The 17423-nt window shown below is 36.1% G+C and overlaps 1 protein-coding gene across 1 annotated transcript; it reads left to right on the forward strand.

Annotated features, from left to right (window-relative positions):
* The first annotated feature begins 264 nt into the window (after positions 1-264).
* Positions 265-15055, forward strand: LOC132267310 (protein BOLA2-like). The gene is made up of 3 exons (XM_059768451.1): positions 265-427; positions 14537-14559; positions 14698-15055. Exons 1-3 carry the CDS (start codon positions 365-367, stop codon positions 14891-14893), a joined length of 282 nt encoding a protein of 93 aa, XP_059624434.1. The 5' UTR covers positions 265-364; the 3' UTR covers positions 14894-15055.
* The last annotated feature ends 2368 nt before the right edge of the window (positions 15056-17423 follow it).

Raw genomic sequence — 17423 nt, forward strand, 5'->3', positions numbered from 1 at the left:
TCTTTCATATAATTGAAGGGGATTTTTTGGTAAAAAATTAGATAAGGGAATTTATTAAAAAAAAATTGGTTCTTTAGATATAAAACATAGATATTGAAAAAAATTATAAGTTGAGCGTTTTTAAAATTGGAATGATAGGAATAGATATTGGAGTGCGGATATGGCAATCCTAAAATTATTGCATAGTCAATTTAAAATTAGTGGGTGGTTTTTATTTAAAACACACTTGAGGACAAAATACTAAAATTGGGATAGGGGAGGATCTTGATTGGCACTCCAGACCGACCACCCAAATTAGCACTCTCCTTGGACAGTTCTAGAGACGGAGAGAGAGAGAGAGAGAGAGAGAGAGGGGGGAGCGAGAATGGGGGTGACGAGGGAAGAGGTTGAATCTTCACTGACTTCGAAGCTGAATCCTTCTCATCTCGTAAGTTCCTCTTCCACTTCGCGTACTTCTTTTCTTTCCTCTTTAAGATTTAATTTCGAGTTTGACATGTTATCTGTATATGAAGAGGGCGTTTTTTTGTGGCATATATGAAGGCTTCAATTCTATATGTCGAGTGTTTATATTTCTGAAAGCAAACATGTTTATAATTGATCATGTAAAACTTAATCTTTAACCGCTAATGACTTGCTTGGTTGATTTACAGCACAATAAAAATACTCATTAGTGGTTCAATAGAAATAGTGGTGATATTTGAACTGTTGACTTTAATAAGTTAAACAAAGGAAACCCATAACCTCACAATCACAACAATATTTGATTTGCCTTTGTATTATATTGTAGCATTTGTGAAGAGGTGACTCCAGCCAGGATTTTGCTTGAGTGGGGGCAACCTTTGACAATAATACTATAAAAATTTAAACCAAAAAAGTAAATACAAAAATTAAAATATCGATGGTCTATATATTTCCTGTTACTGTTTAAAAATTTAGTTCATATAATCAAATCAACTTAAAAAATTCACATTTGATGGATGACTGATAAAATACCATAGTTATCTTAAATCCAAGATAGTAGCATAGTTCCATAACATCATATTTCATTCTAAAAGATAAGTAAAATAATATATGTATCCATTAATCTTTTTATCAGTAAATTTTCTTTTATATTTTTTTATCTAATAAAAGTCTCATAAATTTGCTAAAATAATCAAAATGCTAATTAACTTCTCAAATTAGTTCTTGGCTAATCAAGTAATAATCAAAGACAATCGAAAAACGAATTAATTAACCTGATTCATACACCTATTATTATATTGTCGCTGTTTGTGGAAAGAACCTCCTCATCCTCTCTCTGTTTTTGGTCTCAGAGATGAGAATTGAACTCTCTTTCTAATGATTATAATTCTTTTCAAAAAAATATTGTGAGGTCCAGCAAAAGAGAAAATGTGATGGCCCAAGTTTTTCAACCCAGTGCGTCAGTGATGACCCGAAAGTTGATCCGATAACGGATCCGAAATGCGGAAGCAAATGATGAAACCATAGTCCCTTGAGATAAAAACCATCTCTAAGACATCAATGTGACATTCCATGAGGTCACGGAAGTTAAAGTGAGCAAAAGAGGAAACTAGAGCTAAAACGGGTAAAATTCGTCAATAAAGGGCAAAATGGTCAATTCACAATTAAAAGGAGAAAATTGACTCTAAACAAGTCAAATAAGGTGAATGCAACCTAATCTTATCATTTCCCAACATTCCAAGAGGTTTTAAGAACATTGGCGAAGAATCCCGCAAAATGCCCTTTTTTCGATTTAAGCAAAAACTGACACTACCTCACTAAAACATGAATAACTCCCACTGTAATTGGAATCTAAGAATGCCATTGGTACCATTGGAAAGCTGACTCAAAATCCATGAATTTAGGCTCAAGAATCACCCCATTTGGATAAGAAATGAAGGAGATATGGCCATTCAAAGTCGGAATAGCAGTGCTGAAACTGAACTAAAGAAGCTGGAGTATGAAAGCTATTTAGGTCAACCGAAATGACCAAAAATTTTGCTGAAAACATGGATTTAAGTGCTAGTTGTTTCGGTAAAGTTTCGGTCGACCGAAATAGGCCCTAAACAGTAGAATTGGCTACTGGAATGATGAATTACTGTGCGTTAATGATTCCATTTACCATCGGTCGACCGAAATGGAGTTTCGGTCGACCGAAACACCACGAAATGCTACTGGAAAACCTGCTAAGTGCCAAAGGTGCTAAGGTTCAACCTATACTTTGAATCCCATGACAATTTGGTTCAAAATGAAGGTTGAAAACTGATTTTTCAATGATATTTGAGTATGTGAACATGTCAACAACTTTGATATGAATATTTGAATGTAAAACAATGGCCATGGCCTCATACATATCAATTACAAGATTTTGGTATGTCAAACCTCCAAAATTAGTTCAAATACATTTTGAAGCAAAAGTTTGATACCAAAAGAGTACAAGTACAAAAGTACACATGCTTGACCCTTGGCCTCTTTACATACATGCTTATAATGTCAAAAATAGATATTAAAGTATCATTACACATCAAGAAAGCTACATAAGCTTCTAAAGTACCATACACCCATGGTATACAAAATGTGACATCAAAAGAAAGACATGCTAAACACTTGTATGTCAATACACAAAAATGCTTCAAATAGCTCATAAGCCTCTAAGGATGATGAGCATCCAAGAACATAGTCTCTTTACCTGAAAAGCAACCCAAACCACTAGGGTGAGTAATCAAGTTACTCGTAGGAAGAAGTATATGCATATACCCTAAAGTTTCAATATCATTGTAAGATCAATATAGACGAATACAAGGGATCAGTCCACTTAACGTCTATGTTTAAGGTGTTCTAAGGGATCATCTTAAGCTAACTTAAATGATTCTTTAACAACACATTATCATCAACGTACTTAACAACATCAATTCGCCAATAACAAGAATTACAAGTTACAATTAAACATTGGTTGCCAACTTGGAATTTAATGCGAAATCAATTAGTGGAAGACTTGGACAAGACGTCTCGGACTAAACCAAGATCAAAATGGTTATTCCGGGCATTAACCCGCTGGGAAGACCACCCTAGTGTGCACTATCTCAATTGGGGAGAACTCATACCTCCCGCACTAAAGCCAAACTTTAGCCATGTCACTTTAACAATGTTCCAAGAGAATTCAAAATATATCAAGTTCAAGACCTATACATGGATAATAAGGCATATCAACCACGTTACAAGCACAAGTACTTTGAAACCACACAAACCATGTCTTAGGGTTCCAAGTCTAGATTGACATACTAAATGACAAGTCATCATCATGATATTATGCACAATACAATACCACTAACTTATCAATTTCAATCATGCCTCAACAATAAGCTTTAAACACTAAATATCAACATTTAAAGCAATAAGCTTCTATGATAATTACAATTAGTAATCCACAAGAATATAGAATTATTATCACAACAATATAGCAATTCAAGCCAATAGAATTTGCATATAATATTAATAATTCTACAAGAGTTCTATATCATCACTACATGTGAAAATACAAGAATTTAGCATACTACTAAAGTATATAATCCTTCTATACATGGTTTATACATATCATACATGCTTAAATCAATAAACCCTAAGTCAAGATGTGAGGGTTTCCTATAATATGCAAGACTATCATATTAAAAGCATGTATACAATATATATTAAACCCCAAGGATTATAAAACACTTCAAATATAAACATACTACCATCCTCACCTCAATAGAGAATTGAATCTCTATAATCCAAGCAACCAAGCTCAAAATGGAAAACAAGTTTAGGGTTAATGAAGAGGAGAGTGAGGGTAAACTTTTCTTTCCCAAGGTTTTTTGTTTAAGGTGAGTGGAAGGGAGTCAAAATGAACCAAGAAGCTCTAAACTAAGCTTTCCTCTAATGGTGGATTGGTTAGAGTTTTGAAGAACAAGTGAAAATGAAGAGGATGAAGGTGAAAATAGTGAGTGGAGGGTCTAGTAATCCTCCACTCACTATGTGCTCTTACACTACCTCTCACACACACACAATGCAAGAGTAAACCATGAGCCTACACTTATCACTAATCCAATGCTCCTTCCTAGGCTTAATCTTAAGCCTACACTTGTCAACAATCAAAACCAACATATGCACCAATCCTAGGCCAACAAGTAGGTGAATCTTCACCCTCCAAATGTCAAGAGATTACATATCCAAGTCACTCCACCCCATTGCTAACAAGTGGCACCATGAGGATGTGACACTTGTCACATTTTTCAAAAATTGCAAAAAGGTCCTTTTTCAAAATATCTTACAAATTAAATTGCAAAAAGGTCCCTAAGACAAAAAATAATTATTTTACATAATTACACTAAAACTCCAAAATCAAGAATAATTACAATAAAGTATGTATCCATGCCCTTTATGAAAAAGTAAGCAATTAGAATGTATTTTCTATAAAAGTAAAAATACAAATGTCATGGAAATCAAATATCATGGATGCATGTAAAACCGGAATCAAACCCGAGCACAAGAAGTGAGGTTATGCAAGGAAAAATGATAAACGGGAAAAAGACGAAATAGGGAAAAGACAAAAAAAGAAAATCACCGAAAAAGGAAAAGGAGGAAAAAGACCGGGTCATTACAGAAAATGCTTGGGTCTTTTTGAACTTTGACTCGGTAAAATAGGTCTTTTTGATAATTTTATAAGAATTAAGCAGGGCCATTTATTTAATTAACTAAAAATCTATATACATAATAAAAATAACAAGAAATTCTAGTGAGGGCCCCACTGAACCTTGTGGCTCTGCCACTGACTGATTGTAGCTGATCTTTTGAGTGTTGGTTATGTTTGCATGAATTTGACGAGGTAGTGGTTTTCCAAGGGTCTATTGTCAATTTGGATTTTGGTAACATGTATTAGGGATTAGCAAATCATTTTATCTTCTTAGAAGAAAAAGAGAAACAATGAAATGGAGGGTGTATGGCATGCTAGGATATGACGAAAAAGAATCTTGGAATCTCACCTCATATAGAATTCCGTAATCTTCGTTTGGTTAGATGGAAATAGCGGGAAAGGAAAAGAAATAGAAAACTTTTTAACATTTTAAGAATTTGGATAGCAAGAAAAGGAAAAGTTTGAAGGAAAGTAACTTTCCATGAACACCTAATTCTCTTATAAATTTGTCCTCCAAAAAACACAAGAAAATTTTGCTTTCCTGAGAAAATTATATGAACTTACGAATATGTCCTTTTTCATTGTTCTAAATAAAGTGTGCTTGTGCATAACTTTTTATAAGTATAATATAATGGTCAATGTTTCTTCAAAAATAGTTATTTAGATTCTTATATTACTTCTATTCTTTAAAAAAGACCCAAAAAAATTATCTGGTAATAGAAATAAGGACAATTTAGGTAAACTATAATATATATATATATATTTCATAAGCAGGTATTGTAATAAAAAAGAAGATACGACAATCAGTAAACTGTAATATTTTCCTTTAACTTTCATGCTATCCAAACCATGAAATGATGCTTTCCCAAAAGTTTCTTGAAAAAATTTCATGCTAACCAAATGCATACTAGAAAATTGATTTTCTTTTCATACCTTCACTTTCTTTCACTTTTACTTTATATTGTCAATTTCCGTCTAACCAAATGGACCCTTAAAGTTCACCTATAAGTTAAGGTTGCATCACACATAATATAAAAAAAAAAAAAAAAAAAAAAAAAAAATCAATTTTATAAAATTCAACTGTAATTAGTAGAAAGATGATATAGACATGCATAGTTGGCAGCAGCAGTCCTTATTCGGGATGGAATTCTGACTTATATTTTCTTGCCCCTGCTCCTCCCTCCCCTTAATGAAACAGGTTTGGGGGATTTTATTTGGGTAGGGGCAAGCTTGGGGAAAGAGAGGAAAACATGTCTGGTAGGTTGAGGCTTCCTATACCACCTGCTTATACAATAAATTTACTAGAATACTCCTTATTACTAAATGTATAACCTATATAATATATAACACTAATATTATTTTCTCTCTTTATCTCTCTGTGTCTGCGTCTCTATCACTTTTTACCAAAAAACTACGGCTTGAACAAAAAGACTCAGGGTATTCGAATTACAATCAGGGATGGGGGTTCCCCAAATGGGACGAGGTTGGAGTGGGGAAGGGTCCCATACCTTTTTTTTTCCTTGGCAAAAAACACACACATGTACATGCCCCTATGGGATTTGAACCCTCAACTTTACAATTTGGCAGATGAGAAAGTATCACTAAGCTACAACCTTTGTCCATACCCACTTTGTTGCCATCTCTAGTTATGATACATTAGGATTGAAACCATAAATTAGCAAATGAAGAAACATTTTCTACTATTGACTATTCTAGACATGCTTAGACTCCATATAGAAATTCATTCACATAACTTGACATAAATTTAGATCCATCGATAGCTACCATATATCATGGGCAACTAATCCATAAATTATCAAAATAGCCTTCTTAGCATAATAAAGCATAAACAAAGATGGACTGGTAGCGTATTAATTTAAACAAACATAAATTGAGATTCTATTATTTATCATATTACTCTACTTTTGACTAGTCTTCTCGAGCGTCGTGTGACTCATAATCTTAGTTTTACGCTTCCGAAGTGGATATTTTTCTCCCACCATGTTGTGTCTATGATCTCAGATTGCATTTAGTAAGATGTATCTACCAAAATTTAACCATAGCCAGGGGCGGAGCTAGTTCATGCCCAGAGAGGGCACATGCCCCCTCTGACTTGGCGCTGCCCACTATATTTTTATAGCCATATTCTTAATTTTTTTACATATATATGGAAATTTGTTTATGATGCGCCCCCTAAAATTATTTTAGTTTCTAAAATTCTCTTTAATTTTTCCTTAGTTTCCTCTTCCTCTCTTTAAAATCCTTTTATTTCCTTAAAAAAATTAAAAAATTTCTTCTTCAGGCTCTAATTATTTTTCTTTCTAAAGTTATGCCATTTTTCTTTTCTTTTTCTTCTTCTTCTACCACCTAAAATTCTTCTTTTATTTATTAAATTTTTTTTTTTTGCACTATGCCCCCCCTAAATTGAAATCCTGGCTCCGCCCCTGACCATAGCTTTATGAATTAGCAAAAGATGAAGAGGTTAACATGAGGGGGTTGATGTGGAGAGTGAAAATTTGCTTGTGGAATCATCAAATTGTAGAAGTTCCTTGTTGGTTGCTAAATACCTTATCATTCATCTACAAGTGCACCACAAGCGGAAGTATAAATGTAAGTGTACTTTGGGCTGTGGGCATATGTTCTGTTTACTTGTTAGTTTGGGCGGTTTGGGGAGGGTTAGATATATGTTGCCTGACCTTCGCATGCGGATAGGCTATTTCCTTGTTTCGAAACTGTGACTTCCAGGTCACAATGGAGGAATCGCGTGAAGGCTCGCCCTCTTTGTTAGGAAAAAAGAAAGTTCCAATTTATATTTTGAATTTTTTTCACTTATCAAACACATGGATTCTTCCTGAAAATACTCGATAATTGTTCAATCCCAAGGTATCCTGCTCATTTCGATGAAGTTCTACTGTGATAATTCTCAATCTTCTTCAGTTTCGCTTCTCATTTCCCTGTTCATTAGAGTAGCAGATGACTCTAGTCAAATCATCCTACATCAACTTTGAAGAGCTTCTTCACCCTACGCCTACTTTTCCTCCTGTGAATAGGGCTGACAAAGTTCTTTGGCGTCCTAGTCCTAGTGGTTTGTTTAATACTTCATTAGCTTGGGAGGCCCGCAGACCTAAAGTTCTAAGTTTCAATGGGCTCATATTGTCTGGTCTTCCCCTTCCATCCCTTGGTTCAATTTTGTCTTGTGGATGACTGCATATGGAAGACTTGCTACACTGGACAGAATGCCTTGGATTTATAGAAAAATCCGTGTCTTGTATAATGATGATTCAGAATCCCATGACCACATTTTCTTCTCTTGCTTCTTCTTTCTTAGAGTTTGGAAGGCCATTTTGTTGTAGAGCTGCGAACCCTACTCTCCTAAGACATGGCAGGCTCATATTGCTGAGATAGCTTCTAACCGGAAGTGAAAGGGATTGCAAAAAATGATCTAAAGACACTCTTGCAGCTACTACTATCTAATCATCTGTAGAGGGAAAGGAACTATAGGCTGTTTGCTCATAAATCTGCCCCTGAATCATTCTTGGTGCAGAACATCTGCCTTGCCATTCTAGCTAAATGGAGTTCCTTGAAGTTCAAGGATAGCATGGAGCTGAGGATCATCTTGCAGGAATGGAATCTTCCTATTTAGTCTGTTGCTGATTCAGCTGATGTTATGGCTGTTTTAGTTTTGTGGGCCTTGTTTATTGCTCTGTTTCCCTTTTTGGGATTACTCCTTTGTACATTCTTTTTCTGGTTCTTAACAAATACTCACTTACAGGAGGGAGGGAGGGGGGGAAGAAATCATTATTATCCAACGATTATTCCTTCTTCTCTCCGCTTCTGCCTAATTTTGGATCAAAGCAATGTTGTGGATCCGGAATAATGCCCCATTCGTCTTCCTGTCCGTTCTGCCTCTTTCCCCTCTACCAAAGGATGGATCCTTCCTGTAAAATCCTTCCCGTCTTCCCTTCCTATCTACTTCATTCCCTCCTACCAAACGTTAGACTAGTTTTCTCTTCCATGCTGAAAACGGTAACTATGATAATGTAGGCTTTGTTTAAAACTGCATTCAGGATCAAAGTTAAGGCAAGATGATTCCTAGTGGCATAGAATTGAATCTATAATTTATGCGGCAACGATATTATAATTGTAGTAGTTCCGAACAATGCAAGTTTACCTACTCATAAAGAGAAGCATGTCCATCCCTGGGTTGCAAAAATAGCATTTCCTAGTGTTCAGAGTTATATATATGAGAGAGAGAGAAGTTTCAGACTTGTATATTCATCATCATCTAACCTAATAAAGTGTACAAGGCTTATATAAAGAGTACAAGTCTTACTTAACTACACAAAGGCCCCTATCAACTTTCTGTAATTACATAATGGCCCAACACTTATATATATATATATAAAACATTCTAACACTCCCCCTCAAGCTGGAGAATATATATCAAATAATCCCAGCTTGGAACAGATAGTTCTTAACCAATTATGGCCCAATGCTTTGGTAAACATATCAGCTAATTGATCTTCAGACTTCACAAATGGAATAAAGATGCTCCCACTTAATATTTTTTCCCGAATGAAGTGACAATCAACTTTAATATGTTTGGTCCTCTCATGAAACACAGGATTTGATGCAATGTGAACTGCTGCTTGATTATCACAGAACAATGGAGTAGGAGCCTCAACTATCAACCCAAGTTCTTTTAGAAAATGTTGTATCCATGTCAACTCACTAGTGGTATGGGCCATTGCCCTATATTCAGCTTCAGCACTAGATCGAGTTACCACCGTTTGCTTTTTACTTCGCCATGTAACAAGATTTCCTCCTACAAATGTGCAATAGCCTGTAGTAGATCTCCTATCTGAAGGAGAACCAGCCCAGTCAGCATCTGTAAAACCTTCCACCCTGAGATGACCATTTGATTTATATAGTAACCCTAGGACTGGAGCTTTCTTGAGATATCGTATAATCTGAAGAACAGCAATCCAATGTGGCATTCTAGGAACTCCTATGAACTAACTCACAACACTGACTGCATATGAAATATCAGGTCGAGTGATAGTGAGATAAATTAATTTCCCAACAAGGCGACGAAACTTGCCTGGGTCATTAAATAGATCACTCTCATCAGATACAAGTTTTGTATTTGAATCCATAGGAGTATCAACCGGACGACCACCCAACATACCTGTTTCTTCTAATAAATCCAACACATATTTGTGTTGGGATAAACTTATACCTTTCTTGGATCTAGCAACTTCAATGCCCAAGAAATACCTAAGTTTACCCAAGTCTTTAGTGTGGAATTGATATTGCAGAAACAACTTCAACTTAGCAATGCCTTCAGAATCATCACCTGTGATCACAATATCATCTACATACACCACAAGAAATATGAAGCCAGCTTTAGTGCGCTGGTGAAACACCGAATGGTCGGTCTGACATCTCTTAACACCAAATTTTAACGCCACCTTAGAGAATTTTCCAAACCAAGCCCATGGAGATTGTTTCAATCCATACAGAGCCTTTTTAAGGCGACAAATAGTGTGAAGATACTCCCCCTGAGCAACAAACCCAGGTGGTTGCTCCATATAAACCTCTTCTGCTAAGTCACCATGCAAAAAGGCATTTTTAACGCCTAACTGAAACAGAGGCCAATGTTTATTAGCAGCAAGAGAAATCAAAACATGAATAGAAGAAATCTTAGCAACGGGAGAAAATGTCTCGTCATAGTCAATACCATAAGTTTGGGTATAACCTTTGGTAACAAGACGTGCTTTTAAACGCTCAACAGACCCATTTGGAAGATACTTCACAGTATATACCCAGCGACAACCAACAGGTGTGACATCCGGAGGTAATGGAACAAGATCCCACGTGCCATTCTTATGCAAAGCATCCATTTCATCTTGCATTGCGTTCCTCCAGCCCAAATCAGACAACGCATCCTGCACAGTCTTAGGAACGAATGTAGTAGACAACTTAGAGGAAAAACAGGAGAATGATGGCGATAAGGAATTATAAGAGACATAATGAGCAATAGGATGGTTAGTAACACATGAGCGAGGAGCTTTACGAAGTGCAATAGGCAAGGAATCAGACACAGTGGAAGGCGCCGGATCCAAAGACTTTGAAGACGACGGAGGAGGCACAACAACAGATGGCTTTGGTCTTCGAGTGTACACCTATAACGGGGCAGATGAAGGAACAAGAGATCGAGGTTGAAGAGAGAGTGAGGGAAGAGGAACGGCAGAAGGAGGCGACTCAAGAGTGATATCAAGAAGTGAATCAGTATCTGAAAAATATGGGATGGACTCAGAAAACGTTACATCTGCGCTAATAAAGTACCGTTGAGAGGACTATAGCAGCGATAACCTTTATGAGAGCGAGAGTAGCCAAGAAATACACACTTTGTGGCACGTGGGTCTAATTTATCAAAACCAGGACCAAGATTGTGGACATAACATACACATCCAAAAACCCTAGGAGGAAGAGAAAACAAGGGAGAATCAGGAAATAAAATAGAATGTGGAGATTTGCCATCTAATACAGATGACGGCATACGGTTAATAAGATGATAGGCAGTAAGAACAGCATCACCCCAAAACCGTTTAGGCATACGCATATGAAACAAAAGAGCACGAGTTACTTCTAAGAGATGTCGATTCTTACGTTCTGCAACTCCATTTTGTTGTGGAGTATAAACACATGAATTTTGATGAATAATTCCTTTATCACTAAGATATGTATCAAATGGAGTTAAAGAATATTCCTTAGCATTATCAGAACGTAGAATACGAATTGGACATCCAAACTGAGTTTTGATTTCTTTGCGAAATTTTTGAAAAATTAAAAATAACTCAGAACGATCTTTCATTAAAAACAACCAAGTCAGGCGAGAATAATCATCCACAAATGTCACAAAATAATGAAATTTATTGATTGAAGAATGTTTTATTGGACCCCATACATCTGAATGAACCAAATGAAAAAGACTAGCGACACGATTATTAACCTTAGACTTGAAAGACACGCGATGATGCTTACTAAGTTGACAAACTTCACATGACAAGAATTTCAAATGACTAAGACTAGGAACCTGACGCTTCAAAACTTGAAGTGACGGGTGACCAAGGCGACAGTGCCACTGGAATGGAGACAGAGAAGACTGAAGAGCTACAGGAGAAGGTTCGAAATCAAAATAATATAAGCCACCAGCTTCATGCCCCGTACCAATCGTCTTCTTCGTCTTGAGATCCTGAAACACACAAGAAGTAGGATTAAATGTAACAGAGCACTGGAGAGATTTAGTAAGCTTACTGATAGACATTAAATTAAAGGGAAACTGCGGAACATGTAAAATAGACGAGAGAGACAATGAATCACTAAGTTGAGTTGTCCCCAAACCTGAAACCTGAGTGGATGAACCATTAGCAAGAGTAACACTTTGAGAAGGATGTACAGAATGAAAATCAGATAGAAGAGAAGAACATCCGGTCATATGATCAGATGCTCCAATGTCTATGATCCAAGGACTGCGAGTGGAAGACAATAGACATGTGTGTGCAGTACCTGACTGGGCAAAAGTAGCTGTGGAAGATGAATTAGATGCTTGCTTATAAGACAAAAACTGAGTATACTCATCCCGTGGAACAGGAACTGTATCTGATTCAGCTACGTTGTGCGATCCAGAAGCAACATCATTCGGAGAAGAGGAAACTTATAACTAGATGATTTCCCATGAAGATCCCAACAAAAGTTCATAGTATGATTAGAAAGACCACGATGGGTACACTTTCTATATTCCCTGCCACGGCCACGTCCTCCACCTGAATCACGACCACCACGTGTGGAGCGTCCCCCATGACCTCCACGGTAAGTATTATGTTCATCCTTTGAAACCACTAATGCTGAACGCTCACCACTCTGTCCAGTATTCAAATTTGAGGTATCACTTGCAAGTGTAGCACGCTGAAGTCTAGAAAACACCTCAGCAAGAGATGGAAGTGTTAAACTGCTCATAATCTATGCACGAAAAGGCTCATATGCTGATGATAAACCAGTAAGAAAACGGACAACATTAAAGTCCGCACGCTGTTGTTGCATACTGCGAACATCACCCGTAATAGGCTGATACATATTCAGCTCTTCACAGACTCCCATAACTTTGGAATAATACTCTTCTATACTTTGAGTACCTTGTTCAAGATTGAAGTACTGCTTACAGAGCTCATAAACATGAGTGATTTTACCTGTCCCAGAATACAATTGCAGCAATCTGTCCCATATCTCCTTGACAATATCCAAATAAAGTAGAGTTGAACTAATTTGGGGTTCAATACTGTTTATCATCATAGAAATGATCTGAGCATCTTCCTTTTCCCATGCATCAAAGGAGACATCAGTTGCCTTGGGTTTCTCTTCAGTCAAATGAGAACCAAGACCTCTGCCTTTGAGGAAAATGGCAACAGATTTAGCCCACAATATGTAATTCTTCCCATTGAGTTTAACTGAAGTCATGGGAGAATTAAGACTATTCGTGGGTGAAAGTAAATCTGAACTAGATGCCATGTTGAATCCAGCAAAACAGAGAAGAAAAACGGCAGGAAAAAAAACAGATTTTGTATTCTGGTCGAACCTGGAAAACGACTCGGATCTAGAACCGGGTCGGATCTTGGGTTGGGTTGGATCTTGGACCGGGTTGGGTTTGGTCAACGGACCTGGTCAAACGGGTTGGACTGACCTGGGCTATCCAAGTTTAGCAAACTAGGGTTGAAGTAGCTATAACCGTGTAGCCAAACAGAGGTCTTCTTCTTCACACCTTCATAGATGCCGGGGAATAATGTGGCGGCGATGATGGCGACCCAATCACAAGTAATGGCCGAATCAATAAGCAGCGATCGCTGCAACTTTCGGCCAACAGAGATGAACCTCACCTCTGCGAATCAAGATTGTAGAGGTCGGCGAGCTCGCTAGCAACCAAAGAGAAGCTGCCGGCGACGACGAACACGGCAGAGACGACGACGAACACGGCAGAGACAATGACGAACAACTCCCAGATCGGACGACGCTGTAGATTTGACGACGATGAACAAGCCGCTACTGATGACGACAAACAAGGAATCGACGGTAGAGATCACCAACACCACAACTGCAATTCAAATCTTATACAACAAGAACCCAATTACAGATTCTCACACCCATGATCGTACGCTCTGACACCATGTTCAGAGTTATATATATGAGAGAGAGAGAAGTTTCAGACTTGTATATTCATCATCATCTAACCTAATAAAGTGTACAAAGGCTTATACAAAGAGTACAAGTCTTACTTAACTACACAAGGGCCCCTATCAAGTTTCTGTAATTACATAATGGCCCAACACACACACACACACACACATATATATATATATATATATATATATATATATATATATATATATATATAACATTCTAACACCTAGGAATTCCTAATCAACCGTAACCTCGTCTTCACTGCTTTTTCTTCGAGAAAGTTAATCTCTGAATGTATATTGTATTTTCTGCCATTGATAAATTTTTGTTCAAGACTAGAATAATTTGTTAAAGTCTTTCAGATAAACTACAATTTTATGTCAAAGTGGAGATTGGAGACTGAATAGTCTTAAGGTACCATGACATGATTGTCGTTTTGAGAAGCAATTGAAATAACTGTGTAGAAAATAGGCCATTAAAAATTATTCCTGTGGCAACTTGAAGTTATTTCCATAAAACTCTTCCATATGCATCTTAATGTGTGTGTGTGTGATCCTTTAGTGTTTTGTATTTTTGCATTTAACATACTTTCTTCATGAATTGATCGTTCTTTATTTTATGTTTCAGAAAGTAGTTGATACATCGGGAGGGTAAGTTCCGTTACAGGAAGCAGGTCCACTTTATGTTGGAATTTTTATTATTATAATTATTACTATTATTATTATTATTTTCCCTAATTTCTTCTGATTGCCTTTCTTTGACTGAAATTCATGTAATGCGGTTATTAGGTGTGGCGCAAGCTTTGAAATTGAGATTGTATCGGAACATTTTGAAGGAAAAAGGTTGCTGGAGAGGCATCGTTTGGTGAACACTGCATTGACAGAGGAAATGAAAGACATCCATGCGCTCTCAATAAAGAAAGCTCTGACCCCAGAGCAGTGGAAAAAGCAGCAAGAGTCCGAGAATTCTCAATCGGCTGCTTGAACGTACTTCTGCTAGTTCTATATTCCAGATAAAAGATCTTATGCGCTCTATTAGCATCATAGTTTGTGTGGAAAAATGTTTTTGACATAAATATTTTGACATTAAGATCATGACATAAATATTTTGACATTAAGATCATAAATTATTATCCTTTTCTCGGTCTGTGGAGAAAACTTTTGAAGTTGGGATAGATCATGGTTGGAATGTTGGATACGAGGCTGAGGTTCTCATCTGTCTCCAAACCGATCTTATAGCCTTAGATCTTCTCATAGTACTCCCGGGACCTCCGAGTCCTGGGCAAACATAAAAAGAGAGCCCTATGAATGATCATTAACATCAAGCAGCAGTTTGTCAAGCTCCTCCAATCTCGAGGCATTTGAAGGCTGCATTATGTATATGTTATCATATTGTGGAATATTACAAAACTGCATTTTCGTGTTCGGAGCATATTAGGTTTTGACCTACAGGAAGCTTGTTTGCGAAAATAAGCCAACCAAATTGACGTTTCGTGGATGGTGTTCAAATACCGATCTACCTCTCTCTTTGTGATTTTAGGTCTTAACTTTAAAGCCCCGGGTTCAAGATTGGTATAGAGAAGATGGTTTGCAAATTTGAACTTTAGAAATTCATGGAGTTCAATTTTTGACTTGTAAAATGGTTATGGCAAGGGACTTGGATCCTCTACTCCATTTAGGGTGGTTATTGCACTAACAAGTGGGACCCATATTATATGATGGTTTAATCGCACTACTTATGATGTAATTTCCACCCTTGATAGTATACCGAACCCTCTCCACTCTATTGCTGGAGGGGATCCAAGCTATATAGCTTTTGAGCTAACAAATTTGCGTAAAGACTTTTTAGCTCACAGCTTTTGAGCTCATAAATTCGCATAAAGACTTTTTAGCTCACAAAGCTTCATTATAGTCCCTGATTAACGTGGTGTTGTGGCTCTGGGGCAGATTACTGTATCTCCAATTTGTTATCTTGGGGTGGGTCCAAAGGAACCTAAAAAAAATTGAGAAGCTTGACATGATTTAAAAAATATTTAAGCTAGAACTTAATAAAGCAACTATGAAGGAATACCAAGGTGGTATGCGCCACTACGTAAATTTGTTTTTTCATCATCTTATATTTGATTTTACTTTGGACTATTGTCTATTGCTGAGAAAAGGACAGGCTGAGCCACTTGGTTCAAATAATTTTAGAACTAAAATCATAATGCCTCCATAAATTGTATTTTTTTTTTTTGGTGCTGTTTCATTATTCTGGTTGAATGGATTAAACAAAAATCAGGACTTATTTTGGCTACAAAATCAGAAATGCAGCAAAAAGATGAATATTTATTCTAATTTAAGGCACTTGGTCATAATCACTAATATGGTTATTGCAATTGTAAAACAGTATAATATTATGGTTGGGAGTATCGAACCGACAGTTTAGATTTGGAATTAGAATTGGAAAAAATTTAGTTCAAAATTGATACTAAATTATCAAAAGCATTGATTTGGTACTCCCAAAAGCAATATAAGAGATTTTGTTAAACTTTGGATGAATAGTCTTTCTTAAAAAAAAATAATAATAAAATAAAAAATAAAAGAATAGTAAAGATGGGGGCATAAATGTCAAACAAAAGCCCCGAATTAAATTGCTAATAAACAATGCTATATAGATTTGTCTTTTTATCATACACAAAAATAGATAAGATTATAATGTAATAACTTACTAGTTATAGCAATCAGATTTATTAATCTTTTTGATGACTTGATTAATTTTAATTCAACTAAAGCAATACCTCCAACCATGTTATAATGAAATGGTCATATACAAGTTGCATTATTTTCTTCTTTGAAATTAAAATGACTAAATTATCCATCAAAAAGAATTTATAAATAAGGGAGCTCATCTTCTCCTTTTTTTTTTTTTTTTTTTTTTTTTTTTTTCACATCAAAGCCTCTAATTTCTCTTTAATCGCTCTCTACTACATCTTCGACTATTGCTCTGTTCTCTAAATTGTTCTATTGCTGTACACTTCTTATTTAGGGAATTTTGCAAACGAAAAAGCTGGCCTACTTCCAACTTCTTCATAGCTGCTGAAACTTGATTCAGTTTCTTTTTCATATTTCAGATTTTAATTAAAAAAGGAAAATGATATTTGTACCAAAGAGATAAACCGATTTTATGTGATGTCTACGTGGATATGACCTATCACAATATTTAAAGTGATAACTACTACTATTACTACTATTAAGTTTATCTTTCTTCTATTTTTTTACTTTCCTTTCTTATCTTACTCCAAGAGTTCAATATATCTCTTTTATTTATTTATTTATTTATTTCTCTCTTATTCTCTTTTTTCAGTTTTTCTCCTGTCATCTCGTCCATCTTCCTCACACAACTTGATACCTTCATATAATTGTAGAGAGATATTTGATTAATTGTTAGTGATGATGCCTACTTATAAAATTTCAATAAAATCAAATTGTAATTGTATTACAGAAAATGAATGTTAATGAATTCAAAGTGATTG

The sequence above is a fragment of the Cornus florida genome, unplaced genomic scaffold (genome assembly GCF_030987335.1).
Source record: "Cornus florida cultivar Cherokee Brave unplaced genomic scaffold, ASM3098733v1 CherokeeBrave_3.0.0_Hap2_Chr07, whole genome shotgun sequence".
Lineage (NCBI taxonomy): Eukaryota > Viridiplantae > Streptophyta > Magnoliopsida > Cornales > Cornaceae > Cornus > Cornus florida.